The sequence below is a fragment of the Xiphias gladius genome, chromosome 15 (genome assembly GCF_016859285.1).
Source record: "Xiphias gladius isolate SHS-SW01 ecotype Sanya breed wild chromosome 15, ASM1685928v1, whole genome shotgun sequence".
In the NCBI taxonomy this organism is placed as follows: domain Eukaryota; kingdom Metazoa; phylum Chordata; class Actinopteri; order Istiophoriformes; family Xiphiidae; genus Xiphias; species Xiphias gladius.
In genome coordinates this window covers 12,885,218-12,906,365 of record NC_053414.1, presented here as the reverse complement: position 1 = coordinate 12,906,365, position 21,148 = coordinate 12,885,218, and the positions used below count along the sequence as shown (strand labels likewise).

At 38.4% G+C, this 21,148-nt stretch overlaps 2 protein-coding genes and 1 long non-coding RNA gene across 7 annotated transcripts in view; 1 reads left to right on the top strand and 2 right to left on the bottom strand.

Annotated features, from left to right (window-relative positions):
- The window catches only part of fam13a (family with sequence similarity 13 member A), a 53,784-nt gene extending 42,083 nt beyond the window's left edge, over window positions 1–11,701 (bottom strand). For all 4 annotated transcript variants that reach the window (XM_040145258.1, XM_040145260.1, XM_040145259.1 and 1 more), the window contains exons 1-5: window positions 11,618–11,701; window positions 10,235–10,444; window positions 6,522–6,699; window positions 3,211–3,334; window positions 625–708 (exon numbers count right to left, since the gene is read on the bottom strand). In XM_040145258.1, the coding sequence (XP_040001192.1) occupies window positions 625–708; window positions 3,211–3,334; window positions 6,522–6,699; window positions 10,235–10,444; window positions 11,618–11,639 (618 nt within the window). In that variant the 5' untranslated portion in view covers window positions 11,640–11,701. The remainder of the gene's footprint in view (window positions 1–624; window positions 709–3,210; window positions 3,335–6,521; window positions 6,700–10,234; window positions 10,445–11,617) is intronic.
- LOC120799841 lies at window positions 10,921–17,377 on the top strand. Of its 2 annotated transcripts, XR_005708898.1 has the most exons (4): window positions 10,921–11,127; window positions 14,297–14,368; window positions 16,475–16,529; window positions 16,637–17,377. It is a non-coding gene; the product is annotated as an uncharacterized LOC120799841 (long non-coding RNA). The 2 variants fall into 2 exon arrangements; XR_005708897.1 differs by having other exon boundaries at window positions 16,475–17,377.
- On the bottom strand, window positions 12,833–20,776 carry LOC120799840 (protein FAM13A-like). The gene is made up of 3 exons (XM_040145262.1): window positions 20,446–20,776; window positions 14,095–14,290; window positions 12,833–12,927 (listed from the first exon to the last, which is right to left on the bottom strand). Exons 1-3 carry the CDS (start codon window positions 20,470–20,472, stop codon window positions 12,911–12,913), a joined length of 240 nt encoding a protein of 79 aa, XP_040001196.1. The 5' UTR covers window positions 20,473–20,776; the 3' UTR covers window positions 12,833–12,910.
- Between the last annotated feature and the right edge of the window lie 372 nt (window positions 20,777–21,148).

Sequence of the window (21,148 nt, the reverse complement as noted above, 5' to 3'; positions counted from 1 at the left end):
TTAGGAAAATAAAATTAGATGTTTTGTCATTTTTAAGTTTTACCATCAATTAAGTATGAAGATAAAAATATGAATACTCCTGCAGTGCCCTAGATCTTTGCTGTATCAATTTTAAGTCAGACTAACTGCTTTCGTTTTTTCAGCAAGTGCAAGACCAGAGCTATTTTTAAACATCTCTATCATGAGAACAAATGATAAGTTATCAGTAATGTCTGTTATATACTGTTAAAAATGTCATCATTCATTCACACTGAGAGACCTCAAATACCCTTCCAGGCAGTATAGAAAGGTCAGCTGACACCGATAACATCTTTAAAGCTGACAGAAACCCACACAGACGCACATGGAAATGGCTTTGGTGTTGGAAAACAGCTTTTCCAAAACATACCCACATTATTTTAATCACGTCACACAGATCACATGGTTGGTGTTAAAAAGGACTATGTAAGGGAATGTGAAGGGTTCATGCAAGTTTGACCTGGGAATGTTAAGCATAACAACAACTCTGCATTTCACAGCAGACAGACTCAGACAAAAGCTTCCATAACATGTACACTGAAGAGCATTAACACATAAACAAAGATGCACACATGCGGGACTGCTACTGAAAAGCCAAGCACGCACTTTCGTCCTGGGAACTGGTGTTGGTGTCTTTGCATTGAGGTGGCTGGGTGATTTCTCTGTGTCTGTGTCCATCACACACACCTCCTGGGACCAGAAAGAGGACAAAGACGTCAGTCATTCTTTGTATTTGCAAAACATGTCTTACATAAGGTAGAGTAATAAAAGGAGCAACAACTCACATTTGACAGAGGCTAGGAAGCTTTGTTCTCCAGTTTATATTGTTGTAACTGTAGCATTATATATACCGCGGCTATTAAATGTCTTTTTAAAATCAGGATTCATTTTAGAGGGACTCCTAGGTATGTGCGTTCCACTTTTGCTTTTCTTCCAAGAGCCTTAACAACAGGGTTCAGAACGGATTTAGAAAGGTTGACCGTCTACATCCTGTAACACATACACTCACATAAACACTTTCATGTAAACTTCCTGCTCGTCAGCATTTTATGACTGAAGGTGAAGGCAACGCCAGCGATCATACGTGCTGCATTCAAAGGCATTACGATTAAGGTCAGGAGGCGAGGGGCCTCCACAGGCTGTGGGTGCATGTGCATATGTGTTAGTGTTTTTCTGTATGTGTGTATGTTTGTGTGTAAGACGATCTTTTCTGACTGAGGGGTTTCCTATGGGTCAGCGGGGTCTCATGTGGCAGTGCCCTTACAGGCATTCACAACACAGCACCGACATTTGTGGCTGTAAATGTTATCACAAAAAAATGACACTATCTCGTCAAAGTGTTTCCAGATTTAATTTTACGGCTCCAAGAAGTCGGGGCTTTTCGATCTCATTAGGTTGCATGTGATCACTTAATTTCTAAAATGATGAACAGCAGCAACTTTTTTTGCGTAGTAAGCATAGTGTCACATGGGCACCAGACACTATGTTTGATGATGCAAAAATCGTAAGAGTATCCTGTGAGAAATGAGATGTCAAACACATGGAGAGCTAAATACCTTGATCATTGCCTGGTCACCCCACTGTGGCATCAGATGGCCAATAACACAGTCATCTATCAACAATCATGGCGTTGTCTATAGACTGTGGTGAAAGATGTCTTTCCAAACGTGGAAATTCCCACAAGGTTTTGCCATTCCGCTTGTGATATGATAGTTGAAAAGATACTCATACTGCACCTGTTGCAGCAGTAAATGTTCTTTTCATTTCACCTTCCTTACTGGACTGGCCCTAACTTCGGTTTAATATGATTTTATGCTACACTTTCTTATTGCATTTTGAACAAAAGTAATTCCAAAGTCTTTAAAGATATTAAATATGTAATGTTAACTTAGATGGTTAGTGTGTCTCTGTTCACACAGTGGCCGCATAAAGCACACAGCTTTGATTCTTGGTCCTTTCTGTGTTGAGGTGGCTTGTTTTCCTTGTGTCTGCATAAGGACTCTCAGGGTGAAATATGCAAAAGTTTTATATTTTTACACAGTCACAGCAACCATCAAGGACAATGAAGGCATGTTCTTGGCATTTTTTTCTGGGAATTTGGGAGTTTTAGGAATATTTGGGGGGAGTTTATAGGCTAATTTCAGTAATTTATAGACTCAATTTGTTAAATTTTTATTATTTATTTATGCATTTGTTGGTCTAACTTAAGTTTTTTTCTCTTGGCAGTGTGCAGAGTTGATATATGCAGTGAAATTAGGTGATTTTGAATTTTTCAGATAAACTTACACTAAATAAACTATTTCAAAACCCATTTGACTTTCTGAGAAATACATTGTCATCAAGCTGTATTTGTTAGCTCATGAAAAGTTTATGTTGTGGAAATGGACATTATTTTTTACATGACAGAGACCCTTGTGTTTGGAAATAAAATCTACAATTTTAAAGATGGAAAAAAATAATCAGAATTATTTAATATTTTGGTTTCAGTTTTTATGGTCTTGTCAAACATTTTCTGAGGAAGGATGACTCTGGAGTCATGACCTCCATATTTCTGAAATTCTGACCTCCAACCTGAAGTTCTACATATTTCTAAAGCATGATATGAATTAAATTGTATCAGAAATGTATAATAATCTAAATCAATTAACACAATCCTTGATGTATCTTAATAAATTTAACCAGAATCTGAGATCATATGACTTAAATGATTTTAAGATGGATGGTTTGTTGTGTTGTACTTCGTTTGTTTTTGCAGCTACACTTTCCTCAAGTAGCTACAGACTCAGCAAGAAGATGCTGCCAGGAAAACCAGCTGACCAGACAAACCAGCTGACCAATAAAGACATCAGCCATCAAACCAGTAAATACAAATCAATAATCAGAGACTCAAAACAGCCACCTGTGGAGGAGTCGTTCCTGCGAGGCTGTGTTATAAGATCAATACCTGAATCCATTTTAGCTTGACATCATGTAAGCTTGTATTTATAAACCATCACTCCTTCAGGTGGATGGGCAGAAGGCGAGGTCACAGGGCACCGAGGAGGAACTCAAACTTTGTAAGGTGCACGGGCACATAACGTAACTCACAGTTAGCTGTCTACATTGTACTAACCACCAGCACAGAACTATTCCACATCAGCACCTGGTATTCCAACGAGAATACAACACCTTGACAATGATATTGGTTGATACCTCTTCTGTGCAGCCTTCTTTTTCTTTGTCTGTCTCAAATATATTGCTGTAGTTCTGGATGAGCTTGACCATGATCTTGTTACAGATATTTTGGTCCTTCATTGCTTCGAAACCAGGAGCCACGCTGGAAAAGAGAGAGAAAGGAAAAAAACAAAAATGTAAGCAAACAAATTAGATTTCATCACAGCACAAGTTGGGAATGTGTTAATGAATAACTATCTGGTTTTCATTTCCCTTTAAAAGAACAAATTTTTGCTCTGCTGCATTGAAAAAAATACAGTTCAACAGTGATTTTGGTTCAGGACTGACATGGAAATTGAAGGTTAGTCATCAGTTAATCGACCTGATTAACACAGCAGAATTCAGCTGCCCCTGTAAGTATAATGTTGCTACTGAGTTGATACTGAACAGCTGTGTGAGATGTACATATGACTGTAGGCCTAATTATATAACATCAACCGATACGGATACACAAGTACGGGCTGTGATGAAAAAAACAGGTTGTACTTATGAAACAGTATCCATTACAGTTTCTTCTCCTCTATTCTCTCCAGTGAGACGTGATTCTATTTTCTATGCAGGGTTCCCGAGCTTGAACACCCCAGCTTATTACTGGAGATGCCCATCAGTCACCAGTCTGGAGAACAGTGTGACTGTATGTAGGGAAATCTAAGAGTATGAATTGTAACACACGGCCCAGTAAGCCCATCACAAAAAGACTAGTGAGAACAGAGCTACTCAGCTCAGCAGCAGCAGAGAGGCATATGAAGCCAACGACTGCATCATTTATTTATGAACATCTGAGTAATATTTCAAAACACATTAAGGTCGGACTGTTTTCTAAATGTCATATGACATTTACGTCAAAACTGTTCACTGGACTCAATTATTGTTCTTAAACTATGGAGTGTGGCTTTTGATTATTATAATGTCAAACTCTGAAGAGTAAAACATCTGATTTCAGAACTCATTGCAGATCAAAAGCTGCATTTTCAAATATCATTCATCAAACAGTATCAGAGCAGTTTAAACACGGCTGTCTGACGAAATATAAACAAGCTTATTAACGGGACATTTATGATCTTATAAGCTCAGGATTTCAGGAATATCACTTGCAGACATTGTACACTATAAAACGTTATGATTTTAGCTTCTCTAAATAAGCTACAGCACCACCTGCTGGCCAAACATTTTGACAAAAACAAAGTACAGGGAGAAATTACATCAGCCATTTGTTCAATATGTACTCTATCTTTTACGTTAATAATTTCAAATTTATTTGTATTTTTAAGTATATATTTGCCTTTCTCTTCTTGATTAAAGAGGTTTTCAGAATTTTGGCTGCACTTCTGTATTAAAAATCTGTTTCCATTTTGAGACACGGACCAAAAATTCTATTCTGTTTAAGTAAAAACTTATTTTCCCCTGTCTTTAGTTATGGACCAAATTTTAAAAACCACGTTAAATGTCTGTGGAGACAACTTGACTTGATGGTCATCATCTTACTCAACATGTACTGTGTATTACAAGAGTGGAATCATTCTACCCATCATTTTGCTCTGCCATATGAAACCAATGTTTAGTATCTGACTCACTAAACAGAAATAGTGGGAAGTTGATTGAATCCCTCAGCATCAGTTAGCATGAAGTTGCCTGCCTATTTTTCTTCCCAGACTAAGCCAGGCTGTCTTACCCTGTTTATGTTATTTAAAGACTGCAACAAACATCCTTTGCAAAGGTCAAGACATCAAACTTGCCAAAAACTTCAGGAATGTCAGTTATGTTCTTCAAGGATATGAAGACACTGAAGCAGGGCTGTATAAAAGACTGAGAAATGTTATGAACAAATTTAATTTGTTTAGTCAGGTGGCCTACTATGCCGTTGAGTTTAAATCAATTAAACCAATGTCAGACTAAGGCATTCATTTAATCTTAACCCAGTAAATGGAATTTGGATTGTGAGTATGATAATGATACAGGTACACTTTGACTGGTAGACCTTTGCCATTTTAAAAAGAAAATACTCAATGCAATACGTTAAATACATTTCTTAAGGTTTTTACTATAATGATTGTTGTTGTTGCTTCATCGCATGCTGCAATCTCAAGCTTCGATAATTCACAGCCAAAGACCATCCTTAAAGCTACACTAATGAATATGTTTATATCAACAATGGATCAAATGGCTGTATTTAATGTGAAAGGTGCAGAGCATTTTTTTCTCTTTCAGCTCGTTTTGGTTTTCCGACTCGCAACTTCATTGTTTTGGTCCGCTCTCAACAACCTTGTTTCCAGCCGTAGCAGGCAGCTTTTTTCAAGCAGAAAAAGCTGTACGCTTCCTACTCAGCACCAAATGGAGGACAGACAAAGTTAGCGACTAGCTGGTGGACATAGCGGAGCATTTATAGCAGCTAAAGATCCAGATATTTCCCTCAGTTCCGTCAGAGTTAGAGGAGAACAAAATAGAGCTATGAAAGGAGAGTGAATGTTGGACTTCAGATCATTAGGTCGACAGAAGAACAACTTCAAATGAATGATAATGTTGGTCCATATATGCTGGATGTGTAAATAGGCAACTATTTGCTAACACGCTCACCATATCAACTTTAAAAGGTGATAATATGCCAGTGTTGTGTTTACCGCTTGAGGCAATGGACCCCCTGAGGCCAAAAATAGATTAATGCAGGTTGAAAGGCATTAAAGCTTCAATAGATGTAGCTACTTAAAGTTTCATTGACCATTGTTTGGTTACACAGTACTGTGCAAAAGTTTACGCACTAAAAGTAAATTGAGTATGCTTTCAAAAATAATATCATGAATAGTTCTTATTTATCAATTAAGTTCATACAAAGTGCAGTAAACAGAAAAAGCCTAAATCAAATCAATATATGCTTTGACCACCCTTTGCCTTGAAAACAGCACCAATTCTCCTATGTATACTTATGCACAGTTTTTCAAGGTACTTGGCAGATAGGTTGTTCCAAGCCTCTAGGAAAACTTGCCACAGTTCTTCTGGTTGCAAGAGTCCTTGCTCTTCATGTCTCAGAAGATATCTCTTTATGACTCTGGCCATATGTTTTGCGGTCATTGTCTCATGCTGCATAACTAATTTGGGACTGATCAGACGCCTCCCTGGTGGTACTGTGTGATGGGTAAGAATTGAAACATCTAAAGAGCCTAAAGCTTTTCCAGAGTACTGTATATGATTAATGAAAAGTGAGAAGAGAAAGCTGGGGTGATGGTGACATTGGTCCATTAGTATTTATTTTTGAATGCTTGACCACATGTACCCTCAAAAAAGCTTAAACTCACTGGAAGACACTGGGTCCAAACACAGTGGCGAGGTTGAGGGCAGTCATGCGGTTGTCTTTGTGGTTGCACTCCACAAGGGTGAGGAAGTGGCAGAGGTAGCGGAGGAGGCTGTGGTGGACATCTGGAAGCTCCTGGAGCAGGTCTCTCATATCTGACCAAGAACCATCATCACCGCACTCTACAGACACACAGCAAGATGTCAGAACAGGTCAAAGGTTGGGATTGTAGTTACCACTGTTTTGCAATCAGAAAAACTGAAACTTCCTGCAAACAAACTTCAGAAGAAAAGTTAATACATGCTACTGTGCTTGAAGCTGTCCTTTCTCAAAACTGGTATTCTGGTTAAACCTATCCACACTCGAACAAATGACCAGTGATTAGTGACATAACCGACTGGATTTCCTTCAGAGAGGTTCACAATATGCAAAACATAAATAGACTTTAAGTGAATAATGTTCAAATCCTAAGTTTAGAAAATAGTTTTACAGCCAGTCTCCAGCAGACAGTGATCGCTCCATCCGCCTGCTCTCTGTGATATCTAATCTTGAGTTGTGGTGGCTAGTAATACGTGAGCATTAGTGGAAAGAGCCTAAAAATATGTTGATGCTATTACTCAGGAAACAAAATTGGGTCAGAGTTGGATAAACGGATATGGCTACTGATCCTGAATGACTGAGTGACGCAAACGTTGTGGGTATGTGTGCCTACATGACTGTGAGCATGTACACAGGTACGTGTGTACGCCTGAATATGTAGAGGCAGAGGGGGAATAATGGCTTAGCTCACTTACAGCTGCTATTGTTGCCCCTGGGTAAAGTTCACATTGTGCGTGTATGTGTTTACATTAGATTGTAAAGTACATGGTTGCATGTGTGGGTTTTCTTCTTTTCTTTTTTGGAAGGGGGGGGGACTTTCAAGCAGTAGTTGATCAAGTTTTTACAGGTTAGTGTATTAGACAAACCTACGTTGAAGGATGAGAAAAAAAGACTTCATGCAAATACACAGCACATGTAGAGGATGCACATCAAAAGACAAGTCACCATAAAGCCAGAAAATCAGAAGACCAAACCACTGCAAAGAATGACATGTGCTGTATGTGGATATAGAGAGAGACCAGCAGAATTAATCGACTTTAAGGTGAGAAACTGATAAATGAACACTTGTTTGATTATTTTTGCCTAAGAGATTACACTGAAAAAAAGGTTTCAACAATGTCATTTATTTTATTTATGCTACTACAATTTATTAATTTTCAAATATAAACAAACGTGTAACAAAAGATGACAGTATCAAACCTTTCTGTAATCACCATGATTTTGTACTTTTTGGGAAAATGCTGAGAGAAATGGTAGACAAGAAAATTTATCTGCTGAAAACATTGAAAGTAACTGCTTTGAAATTAATTAACGAGAAGTGACTGTACGAAATATATCCACAACTGTAAAAAATTGAGAGGAACGACAGGGCAAATTTAACATTTGGAAAAAATAACATATAAACTAAGAGGTAACCTTTGTTGGTATTTAAAATAAGATGGAAGAAATTGATGTACTATGTTCAATCAACATGTAACAGTGAACTTCCTCCTAAATTGGTTTAACTGAGTCTATTTTTTAAATACTGTATGTATGTATGTCTATTTATGCATTATCTATTCATTCTTTAATATATGTTTACTTTTCTTCATCTGACAGATCTAGACATTGGGTGGAGCACCTTTCACTAACTGGAAAAAAGAGTAGTGTTGTTATGGAGCTGCTTTTGGCTTGATGGCATGGATAATATTTATAAGAAGTACTTTTATAAGTATTTTTTAAAAACACCCTGTACATAGTGTTCACAAACTTAGTCATATGTATTTATATGTGCTAACCAGTGTGTTACTTCTGTGTGATTGTATATGTGTGGCTGATAATTAAGATGCGTATTCAGTAGCTTCGAAAGTGGCATAATTGTATACTTAATATATGAAGAAGCTGTACAGAATATAAAATGGGCAATAAATTGTGTCTTATACTGATAACAAAAAAAGTAACAGGCAAAAAAGGCAATCCAACTTTAAACCTGTTTTCAGCTAAATAAAACAAAATACTCAGCAATTAAAAAAAATTTCTCATCGTGATTGTTTACTTTCTGTCTGTTCAGTCAAAGTGCCGTAATCTGCCATAACTAAAACTATCCAGACAGAACAAAAAAAACAAAAAACACTGTGCAATATTGTTATGAGATGTGCCTGAGAATCTGGGCTTTGAAAAGTCTGAACTGCCCATTTGAAAATATTATTTTCCCTTGACAGCAAAATTTCATCTACTACAAGAAATTTTAGTTAATTTATGTGGTTTTCCTGGAAGCTGCGGGGCAGTATGCTCTCCATTAGTAAAGAGGTAACCATTTAGCGCTGCAAGTAATGATTAATTTCATTGTCAGTTCATCTGTCCATTATGTTTTCAATTAACTGGTTAATCATTAAGGATATAAAATGTCAATAAATAAATAAATAAATAAGGACCTCCATCACAACTTCCCAGAGCTCAATGTGATGTTTATAATTGGCAATTTTTTAATCTGCAAGAAGAACCCTCACAGGTATTCAGTTTACAACTTTATATGATAATATTAAACTGAGAAATGCAGAAATTCCTCACATTCACAAAGACATAAACATGACTGAAAATGACTGAAAATGAATAATCAATTCTAAAAATCATCACTGAATAACATCTGTCCACCAAATCATAAATTAATCATTACACAATATGTCCGAGGTATAACACTAACAGTTAGCGTTACCCAAAAATTAAATTCATCCCAATTCAACCCTCATGATATGAAGCTGGATAGCACACTTTTTCGTTTATTTGAGTCAGCTCACAGAACAAGTTTCTCTATGGGAACAAATAAAGCATATCTTGAACTTGATATGTACAAATATAGTTGATCTATGAGTATTTTCATAATCTGCTAATCATTTTTCACATTAAGCTTCTGATCCATCCATTCATCATATACCTCAAGTGGCAAGGAGGCCAAAGCAATTTACAAAGAATACAAATATAATTGTATTCAGTAGTTATGGCCAAGTCCTGCAGCGAAGAGTAGGGAGAAGAAAGAAGAAAAAAAAAAAAAAAAAAAAAGGCTTGTATTATGTGGTCTATCAGGGCACATCGAATACTGCAGCCAAAATGTACACTCATCTCCCATTAAACAGATTAAACCCTTTGATGGAGGAGAGCACAAAGTGGGCACAGACACTTCACCTGCCAAATGACTCACCTTATCTTTTATGACCTCCAAGATTATTGACAGAGATATGAGGGCCATCACTCCTCTAATCGCACAGACTCTCTCTCTCTCGCTCTCTCTCTCTCGCTCACGCACACGCACACACACTTAACACAGCAGTCCCTTTAAAAGCACTGCCCGGTGCAGATGACTGTAGTGCTAATAGTAAATTTCACCAACTAAAGACAGCTTTGCTTATCATCCAATAGGAGTCAAGACCCAGATATTCACTACATTTGTGATTGTATTAATATCCTATTGTGCATTTGGGAAGTTTCTCAGGATAGGTATCACATGATGGTTGTAATTACTAAAAAAAAAAAAAAACCTTACTTGAGTTTATAAGATAACTCTAGATGCCAAATAAGCATGCAACTATTAAAAATACGCACATCAGATATAAATTGTATGCTTAGAAAACTTTTTCTTACCCTGGTAGTGCTGTATCAGTGCCTGTTGGACTGTTGAGTCTACCAGACCCTCTGGCAGGTCCCTGAGATACTTTTTAAGCAAACTGGCCACCGTACATGTGTCAGATTCAGAGAGAAGGTCCACATCCTCGCCACCCTCCAGCCGCTGTTTCAGGCTCTCCACAGCCCGGACATTTCCATTTACTCTGAACAGACCCTCCTGATGCAGGGCTGGAGGAAAGTCAGAGAAACACTGTTTAGTTACAGTTAACTCATGTGGGATGAAGAGCCAGACTATCAATCAATTATTCAATAAAATAGCCTACTTGGAATGCCTGAAAAAGGGCCTTTTGTTATCATGTTTTTGGAGACTGCAAACTAATTTTATTCTAAATCTAAAGTTTGGTTGGTTCTTTTTTTGCCTCGATAGCAATAGTTGTGATGTCAGTTTGTCTTTAGAGCAATATACAGTATCTCAACAGCTCGAAAATAAAACTTGCTGGCAAGATTTCCATTAAATACGATGTGGATATTTATTGTCTACAGAGGATGATTTATAGGGGTTTTTATGACCCCTTGAAGTTTCATGTAGCAGTGATGACAAGTCCTGGATTTTCCTTTTGGACCATGAAAACGTATATGTTTTTGGCGATCAAGTGACCTTTCCTCTAGCAAAAACATCAAGCCAAATCTTATAATCGTCACATTAGAGAACCTCAAACCGTAGAAAATTTGGCCTTTTTGCCTTAAACAGCGACTTAAGGATTGGCCTATTACCAGCATAGGTGCCGATCAATTTTCTGCCACTCAGGTGCAAATTCTGAACCCGTGAACAGAGTTAATATCACAGTATATCAATATCCCATTTTGGTTTTAACAATCACACGGAATTTATTCTAAATCCTCGGGACAAGGTAAGCATTTTTGGCCCCAATGTGATTTAACGATGGCAAAAACATTGTAGTAGTTAGTTTTTTTTTTTTTTTTTTTAGGACGGGTAAGTAGCTCAACGATGTAGCTAATGTTAGCCACAAACGTTTCATGTTTACATTCAGCCTGGCCTCGTCGTGCCTTCTCTGCTAACGTTGCCTGTTTGTCAGCTTAAACAACGCCGTAGTAACGCAACGGTACACAAATGATAGTTTGAACAGAAGCCATGCTAATAGTTAAAACGTTTTCTTCCGTTGCGTGAGGTTACGTGAAGGAGCCACTGTAATTGTAGCCATCGTGAAGGAGTGCAAACGTTACTCACTTGTGTAAACTTTTGAAACGTTAGATATGGGAAGATGTACTAAAAATTTTTATGTAGCCTCACCTCTGGTACTGTGGAGGTAATCTTCAAATTTGACAAATTTGTGTAATGTCAGTGAAAATAATAGCTAGTTTGCCCGCTACGTTAGTTACCGCTGTTGTTGTAGGTTTCCATGGCAGCCGCTAGATGTTAGCAGAGAGACATGTTTTTCCTGACGGTGCTTTTAAATGCTCGGCTCACCCAAGTCACAACAAGATAAAACAGTTTCTCACCTAACTACTGTGGTATCAACCGATTTTCGATTTTTAGATGTGGTTTTAGTTACCCACGTTTTTCAGATGTGCGTCTCTATATGTTTTTAAGAAGTCCTTCGTTTTTAAAAACTAACGGCTGAATAATCCACCGACCTCCCTGTGAGTTATCATTTGGAACCGGACTGACTTTCTACCTAAGAAATTGCCCCTATGAAAAGAGCTGGCAGGTTTGTTGTGTGGATTATTGAGAGCAACAGGGACGCCGTTTCCGAAGAGAGATGTTGCTATTGAATTTAAAAAAAAATAATTATTATTATTTAAAATCACGGCTGGGCGAACCTCCTAGGCCTCTGGGTAAAATTTGTTACTGGGTCCCCCATTGGGCAGTTTCATCATTTCCTCAGCCACCCAGAAACCAACCAGTGCTCTAATGATAAGAAACTTTTTAAAGCAAAAATTTAATTCTCAAATGTGAATATTTGCTGCTTTCCTGTTTTACAATGATACTAAACTCTATTTTTTTTTTTTGCCTGTTGTTCAATCAAAAGAAGGCAAATTAAATATGTTAACTTGGGCTTCAGTATATAATGATGGGCATATTTCACAATTATATACACTGAACAATCAATTGATTATTAAAGAAAATAATTGTCAGATGCATTGATAATGAAGACAATTGTTGGTTGCAGCTTTACCTTCCTATGATGGAATCATACTACCTAGCTGTAGATGTTCTGTGTTATTTACTTGACACACTGACAAGAAAAAATAAAGCGGTCTGATAAAACACAACCTTACAACAAATGAGTTCAATATAAACTATAACAATTTAGGCCTTAACACTAGATTTTGAGACGGCGCGTCTCTTCAAGACCAGGTCCACCAGATGGAGGATGGGGGACCTGTCATAACTGACATTCTACCTCGGTGGTGCAAAATTCTAACAAATTCGTGATTAATTAAATTATGTAGACAGAATTAAAGCGGAGTGTGAGGTCCCTGGGCAGTTGGCCACTTTGCCTAGTTGTTAGATGGAGGTCTCGAAAAAACCAAAAACCAAAACTCTGCACGGACCAGAGAGCTTTTTTTTCCAAAAGTTAATTTCTTATTTCCCCCCTTGTTCATATTCAATTGTTAGTAGATAGTTTGAAGTGTAAAGTAGTCATAGTGTCAGCCCCGATGGTATTATTTCTATATTGATCTGCCCACTAAAACACAAAAAAAGAGACGTTTAGTTTTACAGACATCAGTCACCTTTATCATAGTCTCTGTGCGCTACTGAGGACTGGCAGATGAAGTAAAAAATGATAGCACTATATCCATAATACCATAGACAGTGACATAGTGAAAAGAGCCTGTAGTTTCAGTTGCCACTAGGAACAAGTTCTACTTTCTTGTGCTGACATCTAGTGATCAAACAGAAGAACTACAGAAAATAATAAAGTAGGTCATACCAATGTGTTTCCATGTTTTAGGTCTTCAACTGAAAAGCATACCTTACATTTGCGATAATCATGTTAAAACGCTTGCTCTGCAGTTTTAGATTTGTTCAGTATATTTTGCTACCGGTCCAGTCACCATTTGGCTTCCATTCATTTCTATAGAGTATGAATATCAATGAACAGAATCTTGAAAATTGCTGGAGTTGAGTAATCTATCATACTAAACAACAAGTCTAAGTTTTTTCTAAACTACATTTTTGTGGGTGGTAGTGCAGTTGAAATGCAGACTGAGGTGAAAAGTCTGCGAGTCATAACCACGCAACAACTACGCATTGTTCTTTTTGACGGTGCAGACTTGACATTCACTGTGATGGCTTACACAGTAAAATTTCATACTGTACAGAAAATTAACAGAAACAAATGGATGGCTGGAAGTGTAACAAATACATTAAAATTTCTTAAACGTCTCTGTTTTCAAAATGCTTAACTGTGATGTAAGGCATACGTGATTTGCAGTAAATGGGCTAAAATTTGCAAAACCACAGGAAGGGTGTTTTAATTGTACCTTTCCAAGGGAATTTCTTAATTCTTATTTCTTATCTTATTTCACAAATTAAAACAGATGCTGAATGTTTTGTAATGATGGTGATGTCTTTGATTATTATATAACTGAAACTCATTTACTTAGACCATACCATATAATAACACAATAAGCAACATGTTAATATATCAGTTAAACTCCTATTATGTTATTGTGTAAATGTGACATTTGATTTGGTTTAAGAAATGTTAAATGTTGATTTATAATATATAATATTTGGAAGGAACCATCACTACATGTTGAACTGATAAAATTACTTCATTAAAAAAATCAAATCCTACTCTTAAAAAAAGTGAAGTTAAGAACGGGACACTAAATTAGTTTTTCCTCACCATGCTTGCGGAGATGCTCCACCATCCTCCGCACCATCAGAGGCACACCATCCTCCACCAGGCCCTTCTCCCGTAACTCAAACAGGGACACTCCAAACAGCTTGGCCTGCTTCGCTGCCACTGTCCTGGGTCTCAGTATGGGTATCTGGACCATCTTCTTCATGTCTTCTTTCACCTGCACCGCTGTCTTGTTGTGCTGCAGGGAGAAGAGCAGAGAGCAGCAGTCGGCCACTGACACTACGGGCACAGAGGTCAGCGCTGGAGCCGGCATCAGGTTAGACAACGCTGAGACACCTGTCCTGGAGGAGGGCGGCTCACTCCGCTCCATAGAACAAAAGCGGTGTGTGTGGAGGTGATGCTGGTTGGGGTGTCTCTGTACACCTCCTGCAGTCACACTGTTAGACGCTTAGAGGACAGTGTGTGTGGAGAGCTGGGAGGAAGAGAATGGAGAGGGCTGGCTGTGCATGTGTTGCTATGACAAATATCAGGTTACCATGCAACACCTTTGGTTAAAGGCACTGCAAGAGTGACACGCACACCTGCACAAATAGACATACGTACACACATGTAGACAAACGCACACACTGTATATGTTCAGGGGAGGTGATGGCCAGCTGTTACTAACCACTTTAAATATTAATTTGAATGGGTAGTAAGGAAAAAATATCAGAGAGGAGTGTGTGCTTAGAGCTGGAAGGATCATCGGTCCAAATGCCTACATTTGGACATGAAAGATTGGAGGATAAAAAGGTTTTCCTGGAAGGCTCACGGAGTAAACACTGTGTGCCTTTCAGCGGCCTATGAAGATTATGTATGAACTGAGAGTAAAGCATGCGAGAGTTGGCTCCTTAAACAGAAACGTCTTTTAATCTACTGAAACGTGTGTGTGTGTGTGTCTGTGTCTGTGTGCACTCCAGTGGTGGAAAAAGTACTCAGATCATTCACTTAAGGAAAGTAGGAACACTATAATGCTGTAATGTAAAATACTCTGTTACAGGTAAAAGTCTTGCAGTCAAAATCTTACTCAAGTACAACTATGGAAGTATTAACAGCAGATTGTTCTTAAAGTAAAGCTAATCCTAATGCAAAAAATGGCACCTGTAAGTATTATCATATTCTATTTGATTATCATATTATTATTAAATAATTGTATTGTTATTATTATTATTGATATTATTGTTACAGCTATTTAATGTAGCAGCTGGTTGAGGTTTAAATTTAACTAGTTTATGTACTGTTGAGTAGTTTAATATAGAGCCATACATCAGATTTTATAAACTCATTATGTTTTTTTATCTAAAAACTAGGGATGCAACTAATAATTATTTTCGTTATCGCTTAAACTGGTGGTTACTTTTTTCAATTAAAATAGTGAAAAATGTCCTTTGTCCATAAAATAATGAAAAGTGCCTCGTGTAATTTCCCACAGCTCAAGTAGATGTATCCAGATGTCTTGTTTCGTCTGACCAACTGTTGAAAAGCCAAAGAGATTCAGTTTACCATGATGTATGACAAAGGAAAGCATCAAATCCTCGTACTCGAGAAGCTGAAATCAAATCCAAATGTTTGGCATTTCTGCTTAAAAAATTACTAAAACGATTATTCGATTATCAAAATAGTTGCCATTATCTTATTTAGGGTGTCAGATGTGAAAATTTTTGATTTTTTTTTTTTTTGGTCTTAACCTCACACTAAATTGAATATTTCTAGGTTTAGGACTGCTGGTCAGACAAAACAAGACATTTCATGACTTCACCTTGGGATCTAGGAAATTTGAACAGGCATTTTGAACAGTTTCTGATGTTATATGGCCCAAACGATAAATTGATTAATCAAGGAAATAATCAGCAGATAAAAATTGTTAGATGCAGCCCTACTGCAAATTAACTGATAACTAGGGCTGTCACATTACATGTAAAAGAACAATATTTCCCCTTCTAAATGTAGTGTACTTAAAATTTAAGGTAGAAGAAAATTGAAATACTGAAGTAAAGTACACGTACACATCTCAAAAATGTATTTAAGCACAGTAGATGAGTAAATGTTCTTCCACCAGTGATGTGCTCTCTTTTCCAGGCTCAGCCCGTTCTTCTCAGTAGACAAGACCAGAGGCTAAGCACAAATTGAATTTGCTAATTCACCAGCTCTTAAGTATATCTTTTCTGATAACTGCTGTTAAGGCAAACAGTGCCATATGTTGCCCCTACCTCTTCAAGTTTTTAAACACACTGTACAACACTCTCTCATTGTCTGTCTCTGAGTGTAAACACTGAGTGTACACACACTCTTCCTACAGAAACACCATCCCCATTCAGTGATGAAATAATTGATTGGTTTGGCACGTTTACCTACAGAATAATGCCTTTCTGTCTTTGTTTAGTTAGTCCTAGGAGCAAGAGAGAAGACACAAACCAGAAGCAGCATTCGGACTCTGGGTGAGGAAGAAAAGGCTTCCTGCACTTTACAGCGACACAGATTCAGAGCAAGTTTTACTCCTGTAGCCATAGCTACAACTGCACCATGTGACATCTTGTCGTTCCAGAGGTCACCACTTCAAATGAGTGAACTGACCCACACAGTGAAATGAGGGGCCCCGACTATGATCTGGTCACAGTCCACAGTGACACAGTTTGTTTACTGTGTTAGGAAGGTGGAAGTGGGTGGTGAAGAAGAGGCAACACTGAGTTTATCCCCCATGTGGCCAATTGTTTAGACAGAATGGGTACAAGCACGCGCCACAGTCAGATCAGCTAATTAAAAACCCACCTCACAGATGGCGCTAAGGTGGCTAAGGAGAAAAGATCTTTACCATGGCAGATGCTCTAATACGACATGCATCACACACTCAAATTAGCATCTGAGAGGCTTTTACAGGCAAGGAGATACATGATAATGGTGCTCAATCATCCACTGCTCTCTGACAGGTGCATGAAAATATGCCAACTGCACCTTCCCAGTGAATGTGAAATGTAAGTGAGTAGACTTGAATTTCACCTCTGACTGCCTTTGTGCTTTGATGGCTGCCTGAGGGGCAGCAACACTTACTGGGCTAAACAGCACTGACATATTGTATGTAATAGACTGGCTAGGTCCTCAGGTGTGAGAAGATGTCATCAGTCATTATAAATAAAAACTTTGGATAGGTGTAAAAAAAGAAAAGCCATGATTATAGTTACACAATGGTAAGCACAACAGAATTTTTTTGACTGTTTTAACTATGGTAGAAGAGATATTATCCTAAAATTTGTGCTTCTATTTTCAAAGTCTGTTATGTCTTTATGATGAAGAGGGTTTATAATATGGCTTTGATGATGGTCATGCAAAGGTTTTATTAAAATTTTGTCAAAGTTAGCTGCATTTTCAATGATCAGTGTTTTCCCCTAAGATTACCCGATCTTACAGTTTGTCGCACGTCGTACATGCATAACAGTCCATTGTTGGTTAATAGGTCACAGCACGGTTTAAGTGGAAATGTGTGAACTGTTCATGGCTCCGATAGTACTACTACTACTACTGCTGCAGGTGTTAAAGAGTTAAGCCGGTCTGAGCTAGGTTTGACTGTGAATGGCCTAACTGAACAGATGTCTCCTAAATCTTTCTTTACTATCAAGCAGGTGGTGGTGATAATGGTCGCTTGTCTAGAGCTTCAGCCATCGTTGCGTTTACAGCACAAGAGGTTATGATACGCCCTCTGAGCAGCACTACTTCTTAAGGGCCACGCCTGGACACTACAGTGACTTTCTATTGGAAAGGGATCAGACGGGAGGTTGGGCCGGGGTTAGCTGGTTAGCATGCTATTTTCAGTATAAGATGTGATAGAAATAGAAGCAAAACAAGAGTTAACATTGGCGTTGCTTTCCACCGCTGGAGGCAGCTCTTGGTGCGTAAAGGAATGAAGTTTAATGCTGAACTCACAACGTTTCGTCTAGCTCCTTTTAATCATTTACACTTTGTCCCCATAAGGAAGACAAGTCCCCAGAATGTGACTGTGTTAACAGATTTAGGTCCCCACAACATGAGTAATACCTGGACCATACACACACACACACACACACACACACACACACACACACACACACACACACACACACACACACACACACACACACACACACACACACACACACACACTCCATTGGCATACACTGATGTATGTGAACACATGCAGACCTAAAGACAGGTGACAAATTAAGGGAAAAACCAACATAAAGTGTCTTAGTAACGAGCCGCCAGAACAACTTCAAGGCGCCTTTTGCATTGATTCTACAAGTCTCTGGAACTCCACTGCAAAGGCCACCGCATATGACTCACATCAGGCATTGTCATCTTGATTCTCCACTATTTTTTTTAGGTTTTTCCCTTAATTTGTTCCCATTCAAAAAAGAAAACAACAAGTCTAGGTATCGTGTAAGTGATCCAAAAGTGGGAACTGAGGGGGATAATAAATATTCGCTGTTCACACAGAAACCACATGTATCATATAAGATATAAAAAATGGTTTCAAGCCACATTTGACCTCTTCGTAAAATACTTGGTTGTCACATGTTGTAAACTAACAATAATACACCCAAAACAATTAAAAGGTGATTTACTATGGATATTGTCCACAAACCCCAAACGGGACCAGACTATGGTCAACAGCTTCAACACATTCAAGACATTCAACAACAACAAAAGGCACTTCATACAAGTAAAGGGCTTCATTCTTACTGCAGTATACAGAATAATTCATAAACTGCATAAATATGTATTAGAGTAGCATTAAAAATTACAAAAGTTTACACAACGCACTGGTAAACACAAGATCGGTAGAAAATGTTAATCATAAAGATGATTATAAATAGGTCAATGATCCAGTGAACATCCACAACACATAAGAAAAACCCAGAAAAATAGATAATGCTAAGGGTAAGAAAGCAAACCATAAGGCTGCTAGAAAACCCTTAATGATATATGTAAATGATTCCTGGAGGAATGGCAAAGATTTAAGATTTAAGATGATTTAACATGGCAGATGGTGCAATCAAGGCCTGCCTTGACTGTCAAGGATTTCTTTTTCTTTATTTGGTCGCCTCAGAAGGTATTGCAACAACTTACACTCTACAAGTATGTGAATTGCAATTGAGAAAACATGAAATTCAATCTGAGAGGACTAATTAACAGACAATAATATCTGTAAACTTGCATTTCAAAACTGAGCTGTAGTGTTGGACAAATTTAACATTCAAAGTGTTTACTGTCAATTTCAAGGTTTCCGTGAGGTTGTTCTCTTTGGCTGCTTTGGTGTAGATCCTCAAAAAATAAAGGGAAGCACATTCTGGCAGTATCCATTTGCCTACACTGTTTACCACTACAGTCTGTTGTGATGAGCCTAATAATCCTCATCCTCATCCCATCCCCCCTCCCCCATTCCTAAAATGGTTTCACACTACAACTTCTGACAGTGAGAAAGAAACCTATTGTTAAGGGAGTATTGAGAGACTCTGGAAGGTAATGACTGCTGAAAGTCTGCTTTCTCCCTCTAAGTGTCTTATAGTGAGAATTTTTTAAAGTGTCTGGGTGAGATGCTTTTCGTGACCAATCTGGATAGTTTAAGCAGGTAAACAAGTGTTTTTGAAGTGTCTTTAACTTGCTCATGAAAGGAATAGCATGCCCAAGCATGTACGCCCCCCCTCCTCACCATCACCACCACCACCTCCCACACCCCCTTCTGTGGGTGGCCATTATAGCAACTGGTAGCAAAAGCACCACAGGCACCAGAAGCAACAGCTGTTCTGCTCATAGAAACTTCTCCCAGACACATGGAGTTTTAAAACGTATATAAGAATTGGGCTGTTAAAGTGGATTAAAGCTTATAAAGTACTCTGTTCCATTTTTGTGGAAAATGACCTCACTGAACCGCTGGATCTTTGCTTGGAAAACATTACAGGTTATGGACAGTGTGGAGCCTGCAGTAGGTTTTTGTCCCTGTCCCTTTTTCTCTTGTACTGTTTCACCGTTTTGCAAGGTTGTGGGAGTAAAAAGCAGAAGGCTGGCAAGAAAGCTGCTTTCTCTTTTAACACCGCAAGGAAAACTATTAATCTTGACGCCAGAATTCATGTATTTGTTGAGAACAGTTACTTAAATTTAGGGAGGGGAAGTTAGTTTTACTGCAGGGAGAAGAGGTTTGTCCCTCCTTGACATTTTAAAAAGCCATTCAGTGTCTACCAGAACATCCAACACCCACCCATCACAAAAAAAGTGTTCAGACTGACACTGAACCACCCAGGCCCGTTATGCATTCTTTAGCCCTTAATCACAGGTTGAATGGAAAGTCTTTGAGCCAACTCAGGCTTTGTAGCTGCTACTCACACAGATGGTCAGAGCTCCTGCCCCCATTCTCCCACAGAAGAAACGCCTTCAGAGGCAAAGATGAGGGGAAAAATTGCTGCCGTCCTCCCTCCTCCTCTTCCTCTTCCTCCTCTTCTCCTCACTTTGTGCCAGGACACACTTTTGGATTTTTCCCAGTGGTGGGAATCCCTTTCACCTTGAAATACACCATCCAAATAATCCAAAACACAACACAGCCAATCCACACGGGGAGAGAGTGTAAAGAAGTGCTGTCACTACCGGCAGAGTGTATGCTGTCCAACCTATGAGCACAGATTAGTGCTTGTCTCTTTCTCTTCCTCCCTCTTTATTACCCTCTCTCCTTCTAGGCTGAAATCTGAGCCGAGCTCTCCTATTGGCTGAGTTGCCTGGTCATGTGATTAAGGGGTTAATACCCAAAACTTTAAATCTGTGCCTGCACAATTCATCTGCCTGCAGATGAGGGACGACAGGGAGATGAATCTTTTAACTACTGCAGAACTGGAGGGGTTGGCTTGAGGAGAGGAAAACTCAACTGGATGCACAACACACAGAAAAAGGAAATTTAACTATTTTTAAGACTGACACATGGCTGCAGTGCTTACAATAGATTCATCACTTGGGCCAGTTTTCACATTGTATATAATGTAATTTGAACAAAGTGAAACTTTATTATTTGCAATTTATAATGATTGATAATAATTGT

Coding starts and splice junctions, on each gene's coding strand:
- LOC120799840 (XM_040145262.1), bottom strand. CDS start 20,472: ATGGGGGCAGGAGCTCTGACCATCTGT. Junction 14,291..20,445: donor CAGGAGCTCTGACCATCTGT/GTGAGTAGCAGC, acceptor TTCTCCCTGCAG/CACAACAAGACAGCGGTGCA.